Here is a 26299-nt window from a genome sequence, read left to right as displayed (position 1 = left end):
TGTCCCCCTTGAGTTTCACCAACTAGATATGGTATAACATAAAGAGTAAGGAAAATACCTTCATTTTTTAAATTTCTAATATAACTTTTCTAATATAAAAGTACTATGTCTAGCATAACTTTTGTGCAGGTGACAAAACATCTGCCTGGTGTAGTTTGCTGCTATATCACTAAATCATATACTGAAGGAAGGAGGCTGCTCTGTTTACCATCCTGGATTATAACTGACTAGAGGCCTGATGCACAAAATTCGTGCAAGAGTAGGCCCTTGCAGCCCCAGCTTTGTCCGGAAGGTCGTCCAGACGGTTGTTCCACTGTTTGATCGATTTGCATATTATGCTTTATTATATATAGCTCAGTGACTGGGATCTTAATTTAGAATATATTTTTCGTTAAGTCATTAACATATGCTAGCTTACTCTTGCTACTACCTAATCACAGGGTGAGAAAAGATTCCCAAAGATTGTCATCTCCAAGAATTTTGCTACAACCACTTCCAGAAAAAGTTAAGATTATAGTCCTTATATCAAGCACTATAAATATCTTCACCCAGAAGTGTCTTTATACATTGTTTATCATCCTTATGCTAGTTTTTTACTGAATTTAATTATTTAAACTAATCTCCCCATTTCAGTAGGACCAGAAACACTCGGTTTTGTTCCCATTCGGTTTGTCTTGCTTTATTTCCTTAAGTATCATGTGACTCTAATTTTTTAAAACAGACCTTATATTGCATGGAAGAACTTGATACATTAAAAAAGTCAAAGCTAAAAGTATAAATGCCTATGTAAATAAAGCTTGTTTTACAAAGCTTTATTTTTACATATAAATTGTCTTAAAGCAGGATACTTTTTCTCTGAATTTCTGCCTTGAAGTAATAATTCCCTATATATACTATACTATTCTATCACAATTCTATTGTAAAAATCAGGATATTATAAGTTAATCTTAACTTCATCCAATAGAGCAAGTATTATAACTCTGCCACTTTTAAAAAAATAAAAACCAAATGACAAAATAAATGAAAAGGCAATAAATTGAATAAATCAGAAATAAACATTCCCAGAAAAAAATAGTACAATCTGGCATTTTCCCCATGTGCCTGTTTTATTAATTAGTACCTTCTACTTATTTTCAGTAATTAAAAACAAATTCTTCATTCATTCTCCTAAAAATATATCTGAGTGCTTGCTACTAGCCAGGCACAGTTACAGACTCTCTTGGTTCTCAAAGAGCTAAGAAGGGGAGAGACACTAGAAAATATAAATTCAATCTAATGTGATAAATGCTATGATGAATATAGGTAAAGAGGCAACTGATCCAAAGCCAGAGGGAGGCAGGTGTGGTGCTGGGAAGAAGACAAATAGAATATGCATGGGAATTAGTCGGGTATTGCACCTGCAGGGAGCTAGGAGAAGGTGCCAGGCAGTGTGGATACAAACAAGCTTAAGAGTAATCAATAATGCTTATATCACAAAAAGGCAATATCCATTCAATTTTAATTGTTACCTTTTATTATTTTACAATATATTTCAAAAAATGCTGTTACAGTTGCCTTAACTGCTCTATATAAGACCTGGAAACAAAAGAACACTTAGAATTAGAACACAGGAACACCAAGCTATAACCACTTGTATTGAACCATTGCTACCAAAGGGATGTAGTTTTTTAAATAAGCAGATGTGTGGCAATGCAAAATAAAACACAAGCTTGTTAAAACAGAACAGTAAACTTTGTTTTAATGGCTATTGAAAGGAGGTGATTTTTTTTCAACATGTCTGGTTCTGGCAGCAAGTCGTATTATGCATTTAAAGCAATGCATGTCCTGAAAGCTTATCTTTTCATTTGTGCGTGTCACCTGACTCAGAGCCCAGACATCTGAAAACTATCTTTCTCAGCACCCTCAATACCCCTCCCTCCAGAAGGTCACAATGTTCAAGATTCTTGTTGGTGAATCATTTTACAATAATTTTTCTCTAGTAACACTGGATGCTTTTAATTTTCTCTAAAAGAGAAGCGATGAAAATGCAAGAAACCCCTCCAGGGTCCAATTTTCACTTCACATTCTCCATGCGATAAAATAGCAGCTCTACATGTAGATGAAGAAGAATTTCACTTTCTCCCTATTAGTTTTTAATCGTATTGGCATTAAAATTTATCTGGATTTAGTTAGATTTCCAAAAGGAAAATTTTAGTTGCCAAATATTTCAGAAATGCAATAAAGCATTACATATATGTAATTAGCTCTTATCTAGAAAAAATATATATGTATACATATTTTATACTTATTTTTCTTACCTTCACTGAAGTTCTTTTTTTTCTGGCTGGACATAAGAAACAAAATCAAGTGGACCAATGCTGGCTTTATTTCTTTATAAGCATTAATTTTTGAGGTTTTTTTTCATTCAATATGACTGCAAGTTCATAATAAATTCACAAAAGGCAATACAAGAAAATACCTACTGAATAGGCACCTACCAAGCATCTCACGTGTTAAGGTTAGACTCTACCAAATGGCACTGCGGCATTATAGGCATCCAATTTTTGTTTTCTTTTTCAAGTTGTCAGTTCTTTACTGTTTTATTTTTCTAGCAGGAAATAGTGTGTAATCACAAAATAAGGCCCAGAGACCATTGACAGTTGCTCCCAATACGTATTATGGTGGATATTAACTCTCAAGAGCTGATATAAACCAAACAGAATAGCAATCAACTACATTTGGTCACTTTCAATCTCAATAGCACTTTGCTGATATACACGTTTCCCTCTTCTCGAATGATTGTGTATTAATCGTATTAAAATGATAACAAGATTGCAAAGTTTTTGTAGAATTGTATTTTTAGGGGACTGCTACATTCAAATGAATACATTTTAATTCACAAAATGTCATTAGTAATGACCTTTCTATAAACATGGTTGGCAAAATTTTAAAAAGGCACAAAAGGGGAGTAATGAGAAACATTTCAACTCTCATAGAGTACCAAAACAAGTTATCTTTCCTGAAGAAAAACAGTAATTCATGCACAACTTGAGCTTAATAGTTTCTCTTCAGATAGGTACTGAGACCTGAGGAGAAAATGAGTTTTCCTAATCAGGTGTTTCATGTAAAATAAAATGTAAAGCTGCACATATAACATGTTGGTTTAATTGTGGACCCATGTTTTTTAAAATGTGAGGCAATTAAACAAAGGAAAACAAAACCAAAATACCTTCATAAACAAAGCAACTCCCCTTGTAGCCTCTGTCCTTTTTACCACTTAGTGGGGCAAAATGTCCAATAAAATGTAAAACGCAGCATACGCAATCATGTAATCTAAAAATTTTCCATGATAACTTATTGCAAATTGCACTTGACAGTTCACCACAACAATGGAAAACTGGCCCCTTGTTCATTCACACAGTCCTTGCACCCCAAATTGAAGTCACCAGTAAAATGATCTGGATAGAAAGTTTGCAGCTGTGCTCAGCCAGCTAGCCCCACCCTCCGGGTGGGAGCCCACCCGGGACACTGCTTTGTCCTGCTCCTTCGTGGGGCTCTCATCCTCGGGCAGGTAGTCGGGCAGTTCTGTGTTCTGTTCTACTTCCACAACCATGTCCTGGAATGGGACCAGCATCTGACACAGAGAACATGTGAAGAGTTATTGCAAAATCAACATAATTGATAGACATGTATCAGAAGTGAAAGGTCAACTTTCTCTTCATTCTAATCACCACAGTATTTATTTTCAGGGGCTACAATCTTTTGAAAATGTTTCTCTTACATGAAGGTAGACCCATTTGCTGAGCACTGTGTAAGCACAGAAAGGCAGAACTACACAGGAATAAATGTGTAACCTTTGTCTACTTCAAGATGACAGGGTTAGGAGGAAAAGGGGGAAGGGAAAGAAGTATAAACTTCCAGTTACAAAATAAGTCACTGGGAGATAATGTATAGCATAGGGAATAGAGTCAATAATTTCATAATAACTATGTATGGTAACAGTTATTAGACTTATTGTGAGGATCATTTTGTAAAGTATATTAATGTTGAATCACTGTGCTATACATCTAACACTAATAGAATATTGTATGTCAACTATAATTTTTAAAAAATTAAAAATAAATAAACAAGACAAAAGCAGGCTGGCAGATGTGGCTCAGTGGTTGAGCATCGACCTATGAACCAGAAGATCACAGTTCAATTCCTGGTCAGGGCACATGCTCTGGTTGGGGGTTTGATCCCCAGCAGGAGGTGTGTAGGAGGCAGCCAAACAATAATTCTTTCTCATCATTGATGTTTCTATCTCTTTCTCCCTCTCCCTTCTTCTCTGAAATCAATCCTATATAATGAAAGGGTAATATGCAAATTGACCCTAACAGCAGAATGACTGGGAATGACTGGTCACTATGACACACACTCAGATGCTCAATCCAGGACCTGCCTCCTGGTGGTCAGTGCACTCCCACAGGGGGAGCTCTCCTCAGCCACAAGCCAGGCTGACAGCTGCCAGCACAGTGGTGGTGGCAAGAGCCTCTCCCGTCTCCTTAGCAGCACTAAGGATGTCCGACTGCAGCTTAGGCCTGCTCCCTGCTGGCAAGTGGACATCCCCTGAGAGCTCCCGGGCTGCCAGAGGGATGTCTGACTGCCAGCTTAGGTCCAATCCCCCCGGGGGAGTGGGCCTAAACCAGCAGGTGGACATCCCCCGAGGGGCCTCAGACTGCGAGAGGGCAGAGGCCGGCTGAGGGACCCCCCCCCCCCCCAAGCCCAGTGCATACATTTTTGTGCACTGAGCCTCTAGTAAAAATATATTTTTAAAAAAGACAAAAGCAAGCAGCTGGCCCCCGTCAGTTTTGCTCAGTGGTTAAGAGTGTTGGCCCACAGACTAAAGGATCTCAGGTTCAATTTCTGGTCAAGGGCATGTAACTGGGTTGCAGCTTTGATCCACGCCCCAGTCAGGGCTCGTGCAGGAGGCAAACAATTGATGTGTGTCTCTCTCACATTGATGTTTCTCTCTCTCTCTCTCCCCCTCACCCCCTTCCTCTAAAAATCATTGAAAAATATCCTTAGGTGGGGATTAACAACAACAAAAAAAGCAAGCCATCTGGCTACTGTGTGGGCCTCTGGAGAGCCACTGAACCTCCTTTCTATGGCACTTCAAATGAGCTGAAGCCATATAGATTCATTTCCCTACCACACAGTTAGTGGAAAGAGCAAGAGGCAAAGCTTTTCACTATGTATATTTGCCTAAGGGTGGGACTGGAGTTTTATTTTTGGGACTGGCAAAACTAATTAAGGTTAGAAAGGTATTTAAAGACCAATGCATATTAGCATAATCAATGAACAGACACTGGGGCGGGGGGGGCGGGGGGGAAAGCTTGCCCAGGGTGGGAATGGCTTGTGGGGGGGGGGGGTCGGTCTACTGGGGAAAAAGAAGACATATGCAAAACTTTAGACAATTAAAAAAAAAAAAAAAAAAAGACCAATGCAGCCCTAAGCCAGTTTTGCTCAGTGGACAGCGTTGGCCTGCAAACTGAAGGATCCCGGGTTCGATTCCGGTCAGGGGCACATGCCCGGGTTGCAGGCTCGATCCCAGTAGGGGGCGTGCAGGAGGCAGCCGATCAGTGATTCTCTCTCATCATTGATGTTTCTATCTCTCTCCCTCTCTGAAATCAATAAAAATATATTTTAAAAATAAATAAAATAAATAAATAAAGACCAATGCAAGGAAACCACATCTCCTTTATTTCCATATAATATCAGCAAGACATCTCCACTGAAATAAAGAAGAGTCTGAAATTCACAAAATATAAGATATAAAAACAGGCTGAAATCCACAAAAGATCTTTCTATACCTCTAAAAGAGTTGTTAACCAAGAAACACTGAGATAATCTGGCCCAATCACATTGCTATATCCTTGGCAACTATTGGTTTAAAAACAATCTGCTAGCCATAGAGAACAATCGGGAGTCAGAGTTAGGTATAAAAGTCTGTGAAGCTTTTACCTCTTCTCCACTTTCACTTTTCACAACTTGCTGAGCCTTCATAACCTTGGTTGATGCTATCGCTGATGCCAAAGCCTAGGCCAAGATAAAAAAGGGACAAATTTGAACACTGATTTGTTTCCTAGGATCTTGAGCATATTCAGCATTTAAAATACTAACCTCTGCTTTCAAATCTGACCGGATTCGCACCACACATCTTTGAACAGCCATTTGAAAAGTAAAGCTAATGACACCTTTAATTTTTAACAAAGCTTCTTCACATAGATTTCTCCGAGACTGAAAAAGTAAAAGCAAATTGTTATCAAAATTGGCAAAATAATAAAAGGGAATAAATCAATTGAAACCACACTAAACTAGTCATTAGATTTGGGGGGTGGAGGGGGGAAGGAGTAGCATCATGGGGAACAAATGTCCCTATTTCAGTTCCACCATCTCCTATGTGAGGGCATGGGGAGATTGGTGCTTAGTCAAGTTTATTACATGTTATAAGATCAACAGAATAGTATTCTCTGCTAGATTTTTTTCAAGCTCATTACTAATATTTAGTTTTGATAACTTTACCAAGAAATCAGCCAATGTCAATTTAAATCTTAAAGCAAAAAGAAAAAGTGCTGCCGAACCGGTTTGGCTCAGTGGATAGAGCGTTGGCCTGCGGACTGAGGAGTCCCAAGGTTCGATTCCGGTCAAGGGCATGTACCTTGGTTGCGGGCACATCCCCAGTGGGGGGTGTGCAGGAGGCAGCTGATAGATCTCTCTCATCGATGTTTCCAACTCTCTATCCCTCTCCCTTCTTCTCTGTAAAAAATCAATAAAATTTATATTTAAAAAAAAGTACTTTGTTTATAAAAAAAAAAAAAAAAGAAAGAAAGAAAGAAAAAGTGCTGAAAAGTAGACATACCTTTTGCTCAAGGATGGGCAAACTCTAGTCTGCCAGTTGTTTTCGTAAATAAAGTTCCAGCCCTAGCCAGTTTGGCTCAGTGGATAGAGTATTGGCCTGCGGACTGAAGGGGCCCCAGTTTGATTCTAGTCAAGGGCACATGCCTGGGTTGCAGGCTCAGTCCCCACTGGGGGGCATGCAGGAGGCAGCTGATCATTCATTGATGTTTCTATCTCTCTCTCCCTTTCCCTTTCTCTCTGAAATCAATAAAAATATATTTTTAAAAATAAAGTTTTACTGGAACACACCTGCACCTATGTGTTTACAGAATGCCTGAAGCTAGTTTCATTCTACAACACAGTTAGTACTTGGAGACCATATGCCCTGAAAAACCTTAAATATTTACTATGTGGCCCTTTAAAGAAAAGGTTTGCTGACCTCTGCTGTAGCTTAAATATCTCTAGGGATAAATTATAATAAAGTTAGAATTAGTGAGCATTCATTGTTTGACTATTTTTTAAAGCACTTGGTATTTATAACCATCACTACATCCTTCATAAATGGCATTCTCAATAGGTACCCACTTCATTTTCTAGGATTATCAATATCCTCTTTTTGGTTCTCATTTTGCTCTTAAAGTACAATATCACCTCTCAATGCTTCTTCAACTCCTAATACACTACCCTGGTCTTCCACTTACACCACAATTATTCCATCTCTGTGTCATCTTATCTCCATGGTCCAGTGTCTAAAGCTAAGGGATTTTCTTTTTACTTCACCCCTCAGTAGACTATTATCATTTCCACGTAGAAACACAGACATATTCCAGTATGATTTTATTTTCATTTGTCTTCAGATATATCCACTTAGATATCAAGTAAGTAGTTATCTCAATCACAAGATCCAAAGAGAAAATGAATTAAAAAGTAGTTTCTCCTCATTCCATCTTCCTCCACATCTAAATTTTCTCATTTCTGTTCTGACTATACTGAGACTAGGTTCTAATTCCATACTTCTTTTTTTTTTTTTTTTAAGGTAGGATTTCCACCACTGTCTTATTTTTTTTTTAAATATATTTTTATCGGGGTAGGGGCATGTGCTGGGGGGTGGGAGTGGGCGGGGAGAGGTCAATGGGGGGGAAAACATATGTAAAACTTTCAACAATAAAGAATCTTAAAAATATACATATCTATATCTATCTAGGTAGATAGATAGATAGATATAGATATATATTTATTGATTTCAGAGAGAGGGAGAGAGAAATAAAACATCAATGATGAGAGAGAATCATTGATCAGCTGTCTCCTGCCCACCTCTTCCCGGGGATTGAGCCCACAACCCAGGCATGTACCCTTGACTGGAATCGAACCTGGGACCCTTCAGTCTGCAGGCCAACGCTCTATCCACTGAGCCAAAACGGCTAGTGCTGATTTGGTACTTCTGAAGGGACAGGAATCTACAACTAACTCCAAGTCTCTGGATCACACCCTGAGAAGCACTGCCTTCAAATTACCCAATTCATTCTTCTCTTTTATGAAATAAAATCAGCCTTCACATTTATTCCCACATCCTTCCAAACAACTCACATTCTTGCTATCTCCCTATTTAAACCGATTTTTCACTACTCCCTACTCCCGACTACATTTCAATACTCCCCAGGCAAGGATCTGGGATAGTGGGCGTGGCGGTGCACAGATCCGCAGGGGCTCATCGAGTGCACTGCCTGTGGACTCTGCTCTGCTGAGTCCTAAGTTCTGTCAGTCTCTTTAGAAGAGACTAACTTTTTAAAAATCATAGAGACAGAAAGTAGAGTAGTGGTGGGCTGCAGGGAAGGAAGACAAGGAAGTGATTGTTTAATGGATACAGAATTCCAGTTTTATAAGATAAAAAATTGTACATACATAGATGTATGGTGGAGATGATGGCACAACATTATGAATGTATTTAATACCACTGCAAGCTATACTTAAAAATGGTAGAAGTGGTAAATTTTATGCTATATATTTCACAATAAAAAATTGAAAAGAGCCCTGACTGGTTTGGCTCAGTGGATGGAGCATCGGCCTGCGAACTCAAGGGTCCCGGGTTCGATTCCAGTCAGGGGCATGTGCCTTGGTTGTGGGCACATCCCCAGTGGGGGGTGTGCAGGAGGCAGCTGATCGATGTTTCTCTCTCATCGATGTTTCTAGATCTCTGTCTCTCTCCCTTCCTCTCTGTAGAAAATCAATAAAATATATTAAAAAAAAAAAAATTGAAAAGAATTTTGCCCAGGCAGCTTAGTTGGTTAGAACATGGTCCCAACATGCTAAGGTTACAGGTTCAATCTCCAGTCAGGGCACATACAAAAATCAACCAGTGAATGCATAAGTATGTGGAACAACAAATCAATGTTTTTCTCTCTCTCAAATCACTAAATTTAAAAATATTTTGAAAAACATTTTTTTAAATATATTTTATTGATTTTTTACAGAGAAGAAGGGAGAGAGATAGAGAGTTAGAAACATTGATGAGAGAGATCAATCAGCTGCCTCCTGCACTCCCCCCACTGGGGATGTGCCCGCAACCAGGGTACATGCCCTTGACCGGAATCGAACCCGGGACCCTTGAGTCCGCAGGCCGACGCTCTATCCACTGAGCCAAACCGGTTTGGCTTGAAAATTTTTTAAAAAATATTTAATGTAATAGCAATGTATTTGGAGGCTTATAACATATGCAGAAATAAAACATATGATAACAATAGCACAAAGGCAGAGATAAAGGAAATGGAAGTACAGTGTTATGTCTTACACGATGCATAAAGTGATAGAGTAGCCCCCACTTATCCACAATTTTGCTTTCTGTGGTTTCAGTTACCTGCAGTCAACTGTGGTCCAAAAATATTAAATGGAAAACCCCAGAAATAAACAATCCGTAAGTTTTAAATTGCACACCATTCTGGGTAATGTGATGCAATTTCATGCAATCCCTCCTCCACACACACAAATAATTCATCCCTTTGTCCAGCGTTTCCATGCTGTAAACACTATCTGCCTCTTAGTTCCTTAGCAGTCCTCCTGGTTATCAGATCAACTGTTATGGTATCATAGCACCTGTGTTCAAGTAACTCAATAATGGCCCAAAGCACAAGAGCAACGATGCTGGCAAAATATGCCAACGATAAGCCATAAAGTGCTTCCTTCCTTTAAGTGAAAAGGCATGTATGTATAGGAAAAAACACAGCATATATAGAATTGGGTACTATCCGTGGTTTCAGACATCCACTGGGGTTCTTGGAACTTATACCCGTGGATAAGGAAGAACTACTGCAATAGTAAGTGAAGCTACACTGTGATAGTTAAAGATATATAAAATAAACCCTAGCGGGGGGTGGGGGGGGAGGGCAATGGGGGGATAAGGACACATATGTAATACCTTAATCAATAAAGAAGAAAATTAAATAAATAAAAAATAAAAATAAATAAACCCTAAATCAACAAATAAGAAGGAAAAAGGGAGGCGATCTTGGCAAATGTTCCACATGCACTTGAAAAGAATAAATATTATCTTGCTGTTGGGTGGGGTATTCTATAACTATCAATTAGGTTAAGTTGGTTATTAGAGTTGAGTCTTCCATACACTTACTGATTTTCTGTAGAGTTGTTCTATTAACTGAGAGAGTGGTATTCAGACCTCTAGCTCTAACTGTAGATGTATCTATTTCTCTTTGAATCTGTCAGTTTTTGCTTCATGTATTTTGAAGTTCTAGTTATTAGGGTATAAATGCTTACAACTGTGATGTCCTGTGATTAACTAGCCTCTTGGGCACAAAATGCTCCCCTTTATCAGTATAAAATACTAACATTGGGACTTACTCTTCAAGACTGTTAGCAGGTGACACTGAGGAAACTATTTAGTTAACATGATTTCTCTTTCCCATCTTATGAACCACGTGTTTATAAAAGTCTTACCGTATCATCAAGACCATCTATATGTAAAACCACCGTTTTGGCACGTTTGTTTGTAGTTCCCAAAAAAAATTGCGCTTTCCTTCGACGTGAATTCATTTCATTGAAACTATCACCATCTGCCATATTGGAAGATTGAAGAATGTCATAGATTTCAGAGGCCAGCAGTTTTGTTTCTCCCGGAGTTGTAGTCCTTGAAAAGAAATATATAAATTAGTACTGTCACTTCTATTGACTCTATAATTTTATTCCTCAAGTTTGCAAAGTCTTGCTTTCTTCATTCTGGTTTGTTCAATTTAAAATACCAGTGAATCCTAAACTAATCAGTAATGTAGAAAAAGCATCTAGTCCCGTGGTCGGCAAACTGCGGCTCGCGAGCCACATGCGGCTCTTTGGCCCCTTGAGTGTGGCTCTTCCTAAGCCTTAGGAGTACCCTAATTAAGTTAATAACAATGTACCTACCTATATGGTTTAAGTTTAAAAAATTTGGCTCTCAAAAGAAATTTCAATCATTGTACTGTTGATATTTGGCTCTGTTGACTAATGAGTTTGCCAACCACTGATTAAGTCTATGACAAAGTCTTTGCATTTCATTTTAAACCCATGGTTCATTGAGATTCAAAACTCATCATCACTACAATGCTATAAAAGCACATTTAATTGAAATCATTAATTAAGTAGGAAACCAACTAAAAAGATCAGAATATAACAAGTCCCTGGATTAACACTAACATTCAGCTCCCAATTTGAAAGTAACCTGACCTTCAAGAAAATACAACATAAAAATCAGAAAGGAGAAAACACATTAGAAGATCATTCATATTAGAATTATTTCAATAGAAATTTCTTAGAAAATTCAAACTAATTTTGTTTCTTAATTTGCATTTTTACATATTTTTCACAAAGCATGTATCATAAAACCACAATTCAGACAAGAGTTTTCATTCTTACACTTTAAATCCTGCTATAGCTTCCCACATAAACATCTGTGCCATGCTACCCAACAAACTTTCTACACTGAAGAAATGTTCTATACCTGCTCTGTCCACTCACATGTGGCTATTGAGCGCTTGATATGTGTCTGTCTCTCAAGTCAACTAAAGAAATGAATTTTGTTTACTTGTAATTAAATTTAAATAGCCACATGTGCCCAGCCTGTGTGGCTCAGTAGTTGAGCATCAATCCATACACCAAGAGGTCCCAGGTTCCATTCCTGGTCCGGGCACATACCCAGGTTGCAGGCTTGACCCTCAGTAGGGCGATGCAGGACGTAGGCACATTTCACCTCATTTCACCTCTAAAGTCCAAATCCTTTAACATACATTCAAGGTCTTTAAAATCTAATCTCTACCAACTGAACTCTACCAAAACCAGCTCATTGTGACCTTTTATAAATGCTTTTCCCTCAGCTTTCAAACTCTTATTTCTGCCTTAAAGGCTCAGCTCAACCGCCATTCAAAGTACTATGCTTGTACTTTTACTATTGATTTTAATTTTCTATTTCTATCTCTTCAAGAATAGGGGTGTATTCTCTCTGTACCTTCCACAAAGCCTAATACATATTTTTGCAATCCATTTGCTTATTGAATGGGCAGGAATACTACAATGTCTAATATTCAGACTGTATACGTTCTAGCCACAAAGACCTTCAATTCCAAACAACTTTCTAGAAGGGCCCTCAATTTATTATACAAGTGCTTTTTTGAGTCACTGTTGACCACAGAGGTCAATTACTTCAAATGACTTTGGCTCTGTATTGCACAAAGCTATGAAAAAGACTACTTTTTAGGAGATGTCTCAGCACTTTTCTGATAGCTGTTTTAGTTTATTGAAAAGGTCACTGCAGTTCTGAGATATTTTAAATACTGCCAATCATAAGTTGTAAAGAGTACGAGGATACTGGCATATTGCTGACCAACAAATCAATTAAAAACAATTATTTCCTTCTTTTAAAAATATTCTTTTGAAGAAAAAAAATCCAAGAGCATTTACAGAATAAAAAGCTTAATCTTTATTTTTAATAAACCAAAATTATTGTTCAAATACTATGATACAAAACATTCAAGTAGAAAAAGTCTACAGTTATATAGTACATTTGGCCATAAATGTTAGAGAGAATGTATAATTAAACAAGTATTAATTGCCCTAATCTTCCTAGGCAGTTGAAAATGAAGAGCTGATTAATGCCTGGATTTAGTTCAGTCTTTAAAATCTGACATCAGAAAATAAAAGACTACCTTGAAAGGCTCCTTCACAGAGTAATTGGAATTTTTCTTTCAGTAATTTAGTATTCCATAATGAAGTATATTGACGCCTCGCCATTTTTTCTAATTACTTATCTATATTGAAAAGGTTCAAAACGTTATTCATAAAACGCAACTAAAAAGTGAACTATGATCTTTATTATACAGCAAAAATAATTTTCATTCTGAATACAAGTATAATATTTCCTTATTGGTCATATACAGCAAGTCACTCTAATTCTAGATGCTGCTAATAACATTTTATATTGCCCATGAAGGCCAGTTAAGACGTCCATATACTTTATTGTGAGGCAGGATAGTAAGAAGCTAGGAAAATTCCTTGACAAGTGGAATGTGGAAACTGAGACAGGTAGATGAACAAACTGGCCAAGCATTTACAGCCAGATACAGATCACCAGGATGGGAAGTCGTGGGTGCCTAGCAGCAGGCAAAACTGGTGCCACCTCACCCCCAGGGTGGCCTTTCCTCCCCTAGCACATTGCTGGTCATAGGACCCTTCCCTGACCTTTCCTCCCTAGAGATAACATCTAGGCCTCAGTTGTATTTCAGCTCCAGGCCCAGAAAAGCAGTAAAACTAGGCAGGCAAGACCAGGACCAGCTGCAATGACTAATGACCCCTGCCCTGGTGCTGACCAATCAGTGGAGACCACGACCCTAAAAGGATATTCTACTGAGATCTCACCTGAGGACTCCCTTAAAATCCCCACCCTTGGAAAGTAAATAAAACTCAAGACAAAGAAGCCAGTGTGTGCCCACCTTGGGGCACCCCCACTCGAATCTCCTTTAAATAAAAATATGTTTTTTATTGCCCTAGCCAGATGCTCAGTGGATAGAGCATCAGCCCACTGACTGAAGGGTCCCGGGTTTGATTCTGGTCAAAGGCTCAATCCCGAGCTCTGTCAGGGCGCCTGCAGGAGACAACCAATGGATGTGTTTCTCTCACATCAATGTTTCTGTCTCAACCCCTGCCTTTTACTCTCTCTTAAAAAAAAAAAAAAATCAATGGGAAAATGTCCTTGGGTGAGGATTAACAACAACAAAAAAATAGTAAGTAAATATGTTTTGTTTCTTTTAAAACATATTTTTATTGATTTCAGAGAGGAAGGGACAGGGAGAGATAGAAACATCAATGATGAGAGAGAATTGTTGATTGGCTGCCTCCTGCACACCCCCCATTGGGGATCAAGCCCACAACCCATGCATGTGCCCCTGGCTGGAACTGAACCCAGGACCTTTCAATCCGCAGGCTGACACTCTATCCACTGAGCCAAATCGGTCAGGGCAATAAATATGTTTTTATTGACTTGAGGGGGGGGGGGGGGGAGGAAAAGAGGGGAAGGGAGAGAAAGATAGAAACATCAATGAGAAAATTTGTCCTGCACGCTCCCTATTTTATAAAGTATTACTCTCTGCTTTCCATGTGAAGAATAACCTCCATTTCCTCTCCATACTTCTGCTTTTTTGGTTTCCCCCTTGATTACTGTTAAATGGAAAGTTTCTCTTCAAAGTAGCAACCCTTCACAACAGATTTTCTTGGTTCTGTGGCTCTGGGATATGGGAAGACCTCTCTTTTACTTCCTTAGTTGCATAAGTCCATGGAATCACAGCTAAATCTGCCCTAATTCAGTATGCTGACAGAGATCCTGTAGGAATCCCATCCTGACTGGCTAGACATCAAGAAAAAAAAAGTATAGAACACAGATCTCTTGGCTACAGCTTGTTATATGAAAACTAGAGGCCCAGTGTACGAATTCTTGCACTGGTGGGGTCCCTCAGCCTGGCCTTGGGGATCGGGCCGAAATCAGCTCTCCGACATCCCCCGAGGGGTCCCAGATTGTGAGAGGGCTGTTCTCGAGTGACATACCCTGGAATTGGGCTCCCTCCTCTCTGGTTCCTGGTGCATCACCAGAGAACCACAGCTGCCAAGCCACTGCAGCTTGGCAGCTCCTGCGTTCAGCGTCTGCCCCCTGGTGGTCAGTGCATGTCATAGCTACCGGTCGGACAGTTGCTTAGGTTTTTATATATATAGATGGGATGCCAAAGCCCGATTCTAATACAAAGTCTTAATGTTTACAAGCCCAGCCAGCACAAGCAAAAACACATACTTTTAACATTCAAACATACAAACTTCTAAGATGGTTACTATGGTAAACAGAGGTGATGCCTTAAAAGTTTGAAAGGCAACCTTCAAATCTGAGATCTCCAACAGCCAAATGAGTTGCAAAATGTATATAAGAATCATTACATCACATCTTCTCTTTTGAGAGGGCTATAGGACCAAATTAAAATGATGGAGTATGCAACAGATGTACATCTGTTTTACTACTGAAGAAGCCAGCAACAATTGTTCTAAAAAAAAATACTATATTTAAATTAAAAGATAGGCCACTGTGGCAGCCATGGAGATACAATGCTTGGATCTTCCTTAACAAAGAAAGATATGCCTTTCAGCTGCAGGAAGTCTAGTAATAGAGCCACCAACAATGGTGGCTTTGAGATTCATCATACGCACCTCTCATTCATTCATTCCAAGGCCTGGCTCTTTCAGGGCAGGTCCCAGCCACTGACTGAATAGTGGGGGCCTGGCCATTCCTGCCTAATGAAAACTCATCTACAGGGTAATCCTTGCTTTGGAGCTCCCCGCTGTTTGGGCTGTCCAACTTGTAGTGCAACCTGAGACTCTCCTTGTCCATTTAGTTTCCTCTCCACCTTCCTTTTACAGATGTGAATCTGTGTTGTAGTCTAGTCTGTAGTCCAAAATTGCTTCATTCTCCTTTATCCTACAGACCTTACCCCACAACAAACCTCTTCCATTTCTTACTCCATATCAGCATCTCCTTCCCACATAATATGCTGAGATAATGTCCTGAACTAACACACCACTTCTCTTACAAATATACAAGTAGTTTCCCTATTTTATAGATATACTGCTCACTTACATATACACACACTCACACATACCATAGCCAACCAAGCTAAGAAATTATTTTTTAAAAAATATTTTTTATTTCAGAGAGGAAGGGAGAGGGAGAGATAGAAACATCAATGATGAGAGAGAATCATCGATTGGCTACCTCCTGCATGCCCCATACTGGGCATGTATCAGCCGTGACCTCCTGGTTCATAGGTCAATGCTCAACCACTGAGCCACACCAACTGGGCAAGCTAAGAAATTATTTTATAGGCTAAATCTTTAAAGTTCAAATATGAAGTATATTTTAATATATCAACATTAATTTTTCACCTAATTTCTTAACATTTTAAAAATGTTACCACATGCCGAAACCGGTTTGGCTCAGTGGATAGAGCGTCGGCCTGCGGACTGAAAGGTCCCAGGTTCGATTCCGGTCAAGGGCATGTACCTGGGTTGCGGGCACATCCCCAGTGGGAGATGTGCAGGAGGCAGCTGGTCGATGTTTCTCTCTCATCGATGTTTCTAACTCTCTATCTCTCTCCCTTCCTCTCCGTAAAAAATCAATAATATATATTAAAAAAAAAAAAAATGTTACCACATATTTTCAACTTCAATAACTATACCTATTAAAGCAGTGGTTCTCAACCTTCCTCATGCCGCGACCCTTTAATACAGTTCCTCATTTTGTGGTGACCCCCAACCATAAAATTATTTTCGTTGTTACTTCATAACTGTAATTTTGCTACTATTATGAATCGTAATGTAAATATCTGATATGCAGGATGTATTTTCATTGTTAGCGACCCACAGGTTGAGAACCGCTGTAAAGGAATCCATAATCGTCCAAGTTCATCATATGAATAAAATAGGCCTACAGAAGCATCCTTATTATGCTTAAACCTTTCACTGTATCCAATAGCACTAAATATGTCAGTTAAAAACTGTTAACTATAGTGCCCTGGCCAGTGTGGGTCATTTGGTTGGAGCGTAGTCCCGTATACCAAAAGGTGGCAGGTTCAATTCCCAATCAGGGAACATACCCAGTTTGTGGGTTCAATCCCCAGTTGGGGCACATGCAGAAGGCAACCAATTGATGTTTCTCTCTCACATCAATGTTTCTCGCTCGCTCTCTCTCTCTCTCTCTCTGTCTCTCCCTTTCTCTCTCTAAAATCAATGTAAAAAACAGTTAACTATAAGGCACTAAAGCATACTAGGAACAAAAATAAGATTACCTTGTATTTTACACTTTAGAATTTATAAAGCATTTCTACAGATATTATCTTGTTGGATTATCAATTACTTTGCAGGTATTACTTCAGGCTTACAGATAAAGAAACTGATGGGCAAAGAAATTAATTGTCTCAAGTCAGAACTAGATTTCCAAATTTTTACTAATGGAATTGAACTCAAACCACAGGCAATAGTTAATACAATTGATGGCAGTCCATATTTTGTTATTAATTCCTAACTGATCACCTGAATAAAAATAAGAAAACTTCAGTCTCTATCTTGTCATTATCAAAGATCTAAGCACAAAGAACTAGTCTGTCAGGTAGCTGACCCCATGAAAACAAAATATTTAAATAATGTCTAAAAAATGAGATTAATAGCCCAGACTGGTGTGGCTCAGTGGATAGAGCATTGGCCTGCGGACTGGAGGGCCCCAGGTTTGATTCTGGTCAGGGGCACGTGCCAGGGTTGCAGGCTTGATCCCCAGTCGGGGGCTTGCAGGAGGCAACCTATCAATGATTCTCTCTCATCACTGATGTTTCTATCTCTCTCTCTCCCTTCCTCTCTACAAAAAAAATGTATTTAAAAAAAATGAGATTAATAAAATTTACCCAGGAGCCAAGAACACTAATCAAAAATCACTGTCTTACAGGTGAGTTTAGATGATTCTGCACTGATATAATTTAACTTGTAGTATTTGACAATTACAAAAGAACTGTTGTGACCACTCAAACCAAAGAAACCACAATATAAGTTTTAAAAAGTCAAATTAAATTAAGTGATTATTAGTTTTAAAGGCAGTCATCTCCTATATAAGATAAAAAATGAACTAAGATAAAGCCTCAGAAAGCTTACCTTTTCCTTCCAGACACAGTGGAAATATCAAAACACTGAATCTTCAATTTCTAGCCTCTACAAAGATATCAGCAAGGCCTAAGAAAGGAGCAAACCAGACATCCCCAGAGGCAACACAGCTGAAGGACCAGAGATAAAGTAACAGCCTCAGTATTTTCCTCACCCACAAAACTGTTATCAAACCTACTTCAAAATGTTGTAAATAACAAGATGAACCATACAATTACAAACCACCCATTAGCTAAAATGCTAATTAAATAGCACTAGTCCCTGAAAGCCTTCTCAATGATACTCAGGAAAATATCACCGAAAGCCCTTTTTGTCATAATACTGATTAAGGTTCTTTTCAGTTAAGACTGGGATGAAGTAACAAAAGAATTTTGTGCTGTACTGTAACACTGCATATTTTCAAATGTGACTAGTCACCTGTATTGCTCTGCTAGCAATTCAATTTACTTTACAAAACTTCACACAAGGCAAGATTTTCTTTTTAAAAAATATCCGTAAACATGTTTATCAACATTTTAAAATAAAATTTGAATGTTTACATAAGGACTAGTATTAAAAACAAATATTTAAGCCCTAGTCGGGCTGGCTCAGTAGCTAGAGTGTTGGCCTATGGACTGAAGGGTCCCGGGTTCAATTCCAGTCAAGGGCACATGCCTGGGTTGTGGGATCAATCCCCAATGCAGGGTGTGCAGGAGGCAGCTGATCAATGATTCTCTCTCATCATTGATGTTTCTATCTCTCTCCCCCTCTCCCTTCCTCTGAAATCAATAAAAAATTAAAAAATATATATATATGTACATATATAAGAATATTGGCCATCAGAACTTTTTTGTACATATAACCATATTAGAATTAAAATTTCAGTAAAATGATATATTAACAATGAGTACACATTTAACAAGAAGATCCACGTTTCTACTGCATTGGGAGACACTATTGTACTTACTTCTGTATAACGTTTTGCAAGCTTAACATCATACCCAGTTCTCCCTTCATCTTTTCTCGGTTAGCACGGCATTCTGCCAAGTATCGAAGAGCCTACAGGAGAAACAGTAATACATTAATTCACGTGTCCAGACTATTCAAAATTAAACCCACTACTAACTTACTGCAAGAGGAAAACAGCTTTTTGTTTTTACAATCAATTGGTTTTGACATGTTTAGAAACCCTTCTTTAAATGTGATCATCAGAGCAGTCCCCTTGGGGTAAAATGATCCTTTGAGCTAAAGTAGCTGATTCTGCTCTTTGAAATGAAGGCTCCTAGCTTATCTGCAAGGTCAAAATTAGATTGTTCCCGGTTTTATTTTCATCACTTCATCTTGTCAAGGATACAAGAAACTATATTCCATTTATTAACTTCAGGGAGTAGTCCCTATAGCCATCATTTCCCTAGATGCTTTTCACTTAAGAATCAAAATAAACTGCTGAGGGGGACAAAACATACAACCACCTTCATGGAATCAACTGCTTCTAGTTTTACAATTCACCTTCAATATGTCTTTTTGTACTGAAAAGCAAAAGATGAGCTCACCTCACAATTTTCTACTTTCTAAGTTCATTTTTTCTAGGGTGCTTTTTTCTTAAAATTTAAAGTACATTTTGTAAGTATATCCTTCATATGCCAATTCTCTAGAGATCTCATTAGCTGTTCTACAGACCCCATAATCTCTCATCATTCACCAGACTTTGGTACATGATTCTCAGGAGAATACCTCTGTGACCCACCCATCCAAAACTCTGCCATCTCAGTCCGGTGACGTTCACATTTTCTACTGGTCCTCTACACCATTTTCAAAGGGCCTGATCTTTACCAAAAACGATGCCATCTATGTAACCACAAATTCAACCTCTCTCTGTCTACAATCTCCTATCCTTTCTGCAACTTGACTTTCATTTCAGTCCATAAAGGATTAACAGCCATGGGTACTGCCATCCTTCCATAAAAAAACAATAACCAGGACAAGAGGCAGCAAAGCATTGTAATCCCTGAGAAGAAAAATGACAAAGTGGGCCCTACAATTGCCCCCATCTTATTGTGTTGGAAGCAGTTTCCAGACTATAGCACAGGGAGGAGGAGCCCAGATGGAGCTCACTGTTCCTGCTGAGTTAGGGGATCAGAGATCAGAGTTGGGGAGGTTGGGGTGGTGCAGTATAATAAATATTTGATCTCTGTCTGGTTCCTGGCACAAGGCTCTTAAAACCCTTGGAACTTTCTGGGTGGCGAGATTGAGCTCTACAAAAACACTTGGACAAGGAGATTCAGAATTTCTCAGTTGTGACTACGTCCCCCGCCAGGAGGGAGGTGCACTCCAACTCCACAGGAATAGAAGTTCCTGTGCTCAGGACCCTTCCAGACCTTGCCCTATGTACCTGTTCACATGCTTCCTTTATAATAAACTAGGAAACGTAAATAAAGTGGCTTCCTGAGTTCTGTGAGCCATTCTAGTAAATTATCAAACCTGAGGAGGGCATCAGTGTAACCCCCAATTTATAGCTGCTCAGTTAGAAATATGGGTGACCTGATACTTGCAACTGGCTTTTGAAGAGAGGGCAGTCTTGTGGGACTTGGAGTTTAATAGCTCCAGCTAGTTAGTGTCAGAATTGAATTGGATTGTTGAACACACAGAATTGATTGGTGTCAGAAAGCGCTTTTTCAAATTCTCCTTAATTGTAAAATTACAACACTGAGACTGAAACTACTAAAGGCAACTTACGAGCAAAGCTGAGTGGACAACAGGGGGGTTGGGATGGTCCATAAATAAAATAAGGCCAGGCAGACATCCTTGATCCTGGACAATGGCTCTTCTATTTAATGGATCTGCCGCCAGATCCCGCAGCTGGTTAACTACTGATAGAGCATCGGGTTCTTCATTCATGGTGGAGGAGGAAGAATTCATCTTCTATGCCATACACATGAACAAAATCTTCTTAAATTCTGTAGAAATAGTTTGCAAAATTAGTTCTGGGCTGCTGAAGGACATTATGGCATTTGTTAAACAATCAGGATTACAACACCTTTAGAAAGAAACAGATGAGTCTAAATCACGAAAAAGAATTGGCAACTCCACAGTTTAGGTAAAATGAACATAGGCAGCTGACTAAAAAAAACAAACAAAAAAACAACTTATTTATGTGTATACAATGTTCAAAGAATATATGTCATCTTCAATATTACAATAAATTCCTTTTAGTAACACATATTTTAACACTAAAGTACCACAATGAGCAAAATCTTTACAGTTCAAGATTGTAACACACAAAGGATTGTAACCTTCACTACACTTCTCAAACTGTAACATTACCAGTGCTTTTTTCTCTAGAACATTTCTGGAGCCTAAGTCCCATCTCGGGGAAAATGGCTAGCTGACAGCTTTTTTCGTATTCATCTATGAACAAAACCCAGCAAACGGAGAATACAAAAGATAAAATCCATCAGGAAAAAGGAAGGAGTCAAAGAAGGCTGTGAACAAAGAAACCAAGAAGAGTACCTCACCCTGGGCCTGAGGCGAGTGGAGTTTGGGAGGTCACAGTGAATCTGATCTAAATCTAAGCACACCTGTCCATCTCTGAGCTGAGTGTGCCACGTTCAGAAGAATGAAACAGAATTTGGTTGATTCATTTGACAGATAAGTCAACAGTCATAGAGAAGTTAAATTCCCCCCAGGTGGCAAAAGTTAATATGGTATAGAACTTGGCTAAAATCTTATTTACTAGCTCCTAAACTGGTCAGCAGTCTTTCCACTTCCCATACAATTCTTTTACATTCCTATACAATTCCATAAAAGTGAACATGGTATTTTTTTTTAAATGTAACATGGTAAACATACAAAAGCCAAGATTATACAAAATAATCTTCATATAAACAGAAAGTTAAAAATATAACTTCAAATCAAGTTACACAATGTACTAGTATACTCCTTACCTAGAATATAAAGGTACAAATACTTTCCACAAATTACTAAGTTTAATGTTAATTTCAATAACATTGCCAACTGGGGAAAGATGTTGGAGACAAAATTATAACTATAGAAAAGCTATTAGTTATTTTGGCCCGGCAGGTGTGGCTCAGTGGTTCATGGCTGACTACGAACCAGGTCACAGGTTATGGGCTCGATCCCCAATAGGGGACGTGCAGGAGGCAGCTAATCAATGATTCTCTCTCATCATTGATGTTTCTATCTCTCCTTTCCTCTCTGAAATCAATAAAATAAAAATATAAACTTATTTTGTTGCCAGTGTGGCTCGGTTGGTTGGATGTTAAGCTGCATGCACCCGAGGGGTTGCCAGTTCAATTCCTTGTCAGGGCACATGCTTGGGTTTCAGGATTCACTCCCAGTAGGGGGCGTGCAGGATGCAGCCAATTTACGTATCACTCTCACATAGATGTTTCTGCTTCTCTCTCTCTCCCTCTCTCTTCCTCTCTCTCTGAAAATCAATAACAAAAATTTTTAAGTTATTGGAGGGGGGGCGGTAAGAAAGTAGAACTGGCTCTACCATATATTTAAATTTACAAACTCATTAAGAGTAAAGCAGCAGGACTGGGGTGGAGGTAGAGAGAGATAAAAATATTACTCCCAGAAAAGCTGTTTATATACTCAATAAAGGGAGTCAGACTCAGGGCCCATTACTTGGTAACCATGATTTTAGGCAAATCACTTACACTCTTTATCTGTTTCTTAATCTGTAAAATGGGGTTAGTTGTAGCAGCTACCAAATGGTGCAATGTCCAAATTAAAGTACATGTTAGAGTGGTGCCTAGCACATAGTAAATGCTCAATAAGTGATAGTTAAAAGTTACAAGGAGTCAAAAATCAATGAAAAATTATTCAATAAATTGGAATAACTTCTAAGCAATTTTTAAAACCACTGCTGAGGATCTTTAACTCATACCATGTACCAAAAAAATCATATTCTGGATAAAATACATAAAATGTATAGTTTTTAAGTCTACAAGCAAATGAAAAGTAAAGGATTCAGAGAAAACAGGGCTTTATCAAGATAGTATTTGGGAGGCAATTTCTGAAAATGAAAATATTACAGTTACTGGAGCAAGTAAAAAAAAAAGATTTAAAGAAAAGAAGTAGAAGGAATACACAGGCATAAGATGGGGCTTGGGGGCATGGTGTATCTTAGATGCTTCTATTATCAACAGCCTGAATATCCCTGCTTATAAACCAGCTTACCCATGAGCTTTATGTGCTGTCACCAACACAGATCCTAATCCACATGGAATCAGCAGAACCAATTACAGTGGGGCCTTGACTTACAAGCTTAATTCGTTCCGTGACGAAGCTCGTAACTCAAATTACTCGTATATCAAATCAAAAGTGAACGAGTGAGATGCGTGATGCTGGGCTGATGTTGTGGCGTTCATTGTGATGTTCGCTGCGCCAACTAGCGGTGGGGTATCTGAAGCTGGCTCGTAACCCGAATTTTAGCTCGCAACTCAAAGCAAAAAATTGGCCGAGAGACGGCTCGTATCTAAAAAAAACTCGTTAGTCGGGACACTCGTAAGTCAAGACCCCACGGTAGTGGCTCAAAGGCCCAAGGGCCAAGTCACAGTTAAGAACCAAATACTCAGGGTGATGGCTTTTTACATAAAACATTGGCCTTGAAACTGAAGAGCTCTATTCTCACCAAGGAAGTCCTTAGAGAACTAACTACTCAGTGGGAAGGATTCTGAAAAGCATACAGCCTTCTTGTTCCTTTGAGAGGAACCAAAGTCAAAACAGTTAAAACTTCCAATCCTCAAAGCTCAGTGATGGGGAGAGGGCTCAAATAAGGATCTACATAGGAAAAGCATCAAATACCCAAACATAAGGAGCAGAGGCCGAAGCTGTGGTCAAGTACTGCATTTCCTATGGCACTTAAACGAAGGCAAAGAAAGGCAGGCAGAAGCTGTGATTTGCTCCCCTAAATTAGATGAGTTTTTTTAAGATATATTTTTATATTTCAGAGAGAAAAGGAGAGGGAGAGAGAGATAGAAACATCAATGATGAAAGAATCATTGATGGTCTGCCTCCTGCAAGGCCCCTACTGGGATGGAGCCCCAAACCCGGGCATGTACCCTGACCAGGAATCCAACAGTAACCTCCTGGTTCATAGGTCCAGTCTCAACCACTGCGCCACACCAGCTGGGCCTGCATTTTTACTTTTAAGACCGGCACCTGATGTCTTACAAGTTAGTTTTGAATTACTATTTAAATATTCATGTATATTTTAAGATTTTTGGATGCAAAGCTAAAATTGCCAAAACAGACATAGTTAATTTTTTAAAATCATATCCTCACCAGCAAATGAGAAAAATGTAAAAACAAACAAAAAAACTTTCTGTCTTTATAATTCGTCTTATTACAACACATATGTACATACTGCATACCTTTTCTTTTCTTTTCTTTTCTTTTGTTCAATTTGGACAAATCAGTACAAGACAGTGGATACTCCTCAAACATTAACAAGCACTCTGGTCACCTAAGAGATAGATCTTGTTAAAAAGCAGATTCCGATTTAGTAGGTGGGGTGAGGCCTGAAATTCTGCATTTCCAACAAACGTCCAGGGGAGGGCTATGGTGGTCAGGGCAACCACACTTACAAGAAACTAGGAGTGAGGTGATAGATGTGAGACACCTATAAGGGTAGACGTATGAAAGATTTTTCTTTCAGCCAAGATTTATGATTCAACTCAAAGAATTATTAAGCTCGAAAATACTAAGAGCAACAGCAGGCCCACACACCTGGTCAGTGAGGAGAGTTTTATTTATTTATTTTTAAAATATATTTCTTTATTGATTTCAGCGAGGAAGGGAGAGGGGGAGAGAGAGAAACATCAATGATGAGAGAGAATCCTTGATAGGCTGCCTCCTGCACGCCCCCCACGGGGGATCGATCCCACAACCCGGGCATGTGGACTTGGCCAGAATCGAACCCAGGACCTTTCAGTCCGCAGGCCGACACTCCATCCACTGAGCCAAACCAGCTAGGGCGAGGCGAGTTTTTAAAAGACAACCATAAGCACTGAGATCACACCTGGCTTTCCCCTGACTGGCAACTCACAGCAACTCTTTGAAAAGTTGGTTCACCCACTTCGAGCCTCAGTTTCCTCACATCATACTCCTGAGTAGCTGTCCAGATCAAACCAAACGAAAACTTTAGATGATAGAGTACCGGCAGCTACCAAACAAGAACCATCCTGGATCCTGTGGGGACTTACTTCTATTCCCCCAGATTTGGGGGGGCATGTCCGGCACCGCCCTAACACATCAGCACGACACCTCGAAAGGAGTTGCTAACAGCACCAATGCATCCCCAGAAGGGTTTTCAAAATACAAGGATGTGAAGACTGGTCCCTCTTGAATGAAGTCAAACCCAACCATGTGATTGTGCTCTTAGTGTAGACATCAAGGTGCAGAAAAACTAATAGAAAGTTACCGAAGAAGCACCCGGAGAGACGAAGCGAGATGACACCCATTAGTAATACTAGGGTTCCTACAAATCGGGCGTGCGGGGGACGGAGAGGAAGCGGATACACCTGACATTTGCACAGCGCACATGGGAGCAGGGCGCTTTCAAGGGCCCGGCGGGGTCCTGATAAGAAGGCGGGCGGAGCGAGCGCCCTGCCCAGGCCGATCCGCCGACTCGGAGCAGGGTCCGCTCTCCGCGGCCTTCCCGGCCCCGCCGCTCGGTCTCCCGCCCCCTACGTACCGCTCCCGGGGCTTCAGGAGTCCGGGGCCTGCTGCACCATCGGGGCCGCACCAACGGAGGAGGCAGAGGGCCCCGGAGGCGTGGAGCGGGCCCCCGCGTCCGCAGCCGCGGCCTCGGAGACGGCGGACTGACTCCCGAAGCCAAACAGCGAGGGCGCCAGCGGAAAAAGGTTCTACGGACTCTCCCCCATGACCCTGAACCCGCCGGCGGTGCTGCCCTCTGATTGGCTGGTGCCATTGCAACGCGAAGAGAAGACACCCAATCCGCGAAGGCGTTCTTGCACGGAAGCGTTCATTGGTGACCTGGGGAAATGCACTGAGTGTTGAACGAAAGGGGCCAATGAGAACCCAAGAACCTGGGTTGGCCTGAACGCCGCTCCGTCCGCTGAACGGGATTCCTGCTGAGAAATCTTCGCCCTTTTCCAGCGCCGAGTCCCTGCGTCCCAGCGGCGTGGGGATCCCCCCGCTCCTGCGTTCAGAAATTCAAATGGACCGTGTGTGTGTGTGTGTGTGTGTGTTTCTC

The 26299-nt window shown here is 39.9% G+C and overlaps 1 protein-coding gene across 2 annotated transcripts; it reads right to left on the bottom strand.

Annotated features, from left to right (window-relative positions):
• Positions 1–1482: 1482 nt before the first annotated feature.
• On the bottom strand, positions 1483–25962 carry ARMC1 (armadillo repeat containing 1). 2 transcript variants are annotated; one of them, XM_070391954.1, is made up of 8 exons: positions 25778–25962; positions 24456–24547; positions 20791–21011; positions 19022–19113; positions 10807–10996; positions 6142–6258; positions 5983–6057; positions 1483–3613 (listed from the first exon to the last, which is right to left on the bottom strand). In XM_070391954.1, exons 3-8 carry the CDS (start codon positions 20971–20973, stop codon positions 3422–3424), a joined length of 849 nt encoding a protein of 282 aa, XP_070248055.1. In that variant the 5' UTR covers positions 20974–21011; positions 24456–24547; positions 25778–25962; the 3' UTR covers positions 1483–3421. The 2 variants fall into 2 exon arrangements, with proteins under 2 accessions (XP_070248055.1, XP_070248056.1); XM_070391955.1 differs by lacking the exon at positions 24456–24547.
• Between the last annotated feature and the right edge of the window lie 337 nt (positions 25963–26299).

Source organism: Myotis yumanensis, unplaced genomic scaffold, assembly GCF_028538775.1.
Source record: "Myotis yumanensis isolate MYYU_CA2020_CCGP unplaced genomic scaffold, mMyoYum1.0.hap1 SCAF_15, whole genome shotgun sequence".
NCBI lineage: Eukaryota > Metazoa > Chordata > Mammalia > Chiroptera > Vespertilionidae > Myotis > Myotis yumanensis.
The sequence above is the reverse complement of the archived record's forward strand: the minus strand, read 5'-3'. Positions and strand labels throughout refer to the sequence as shown.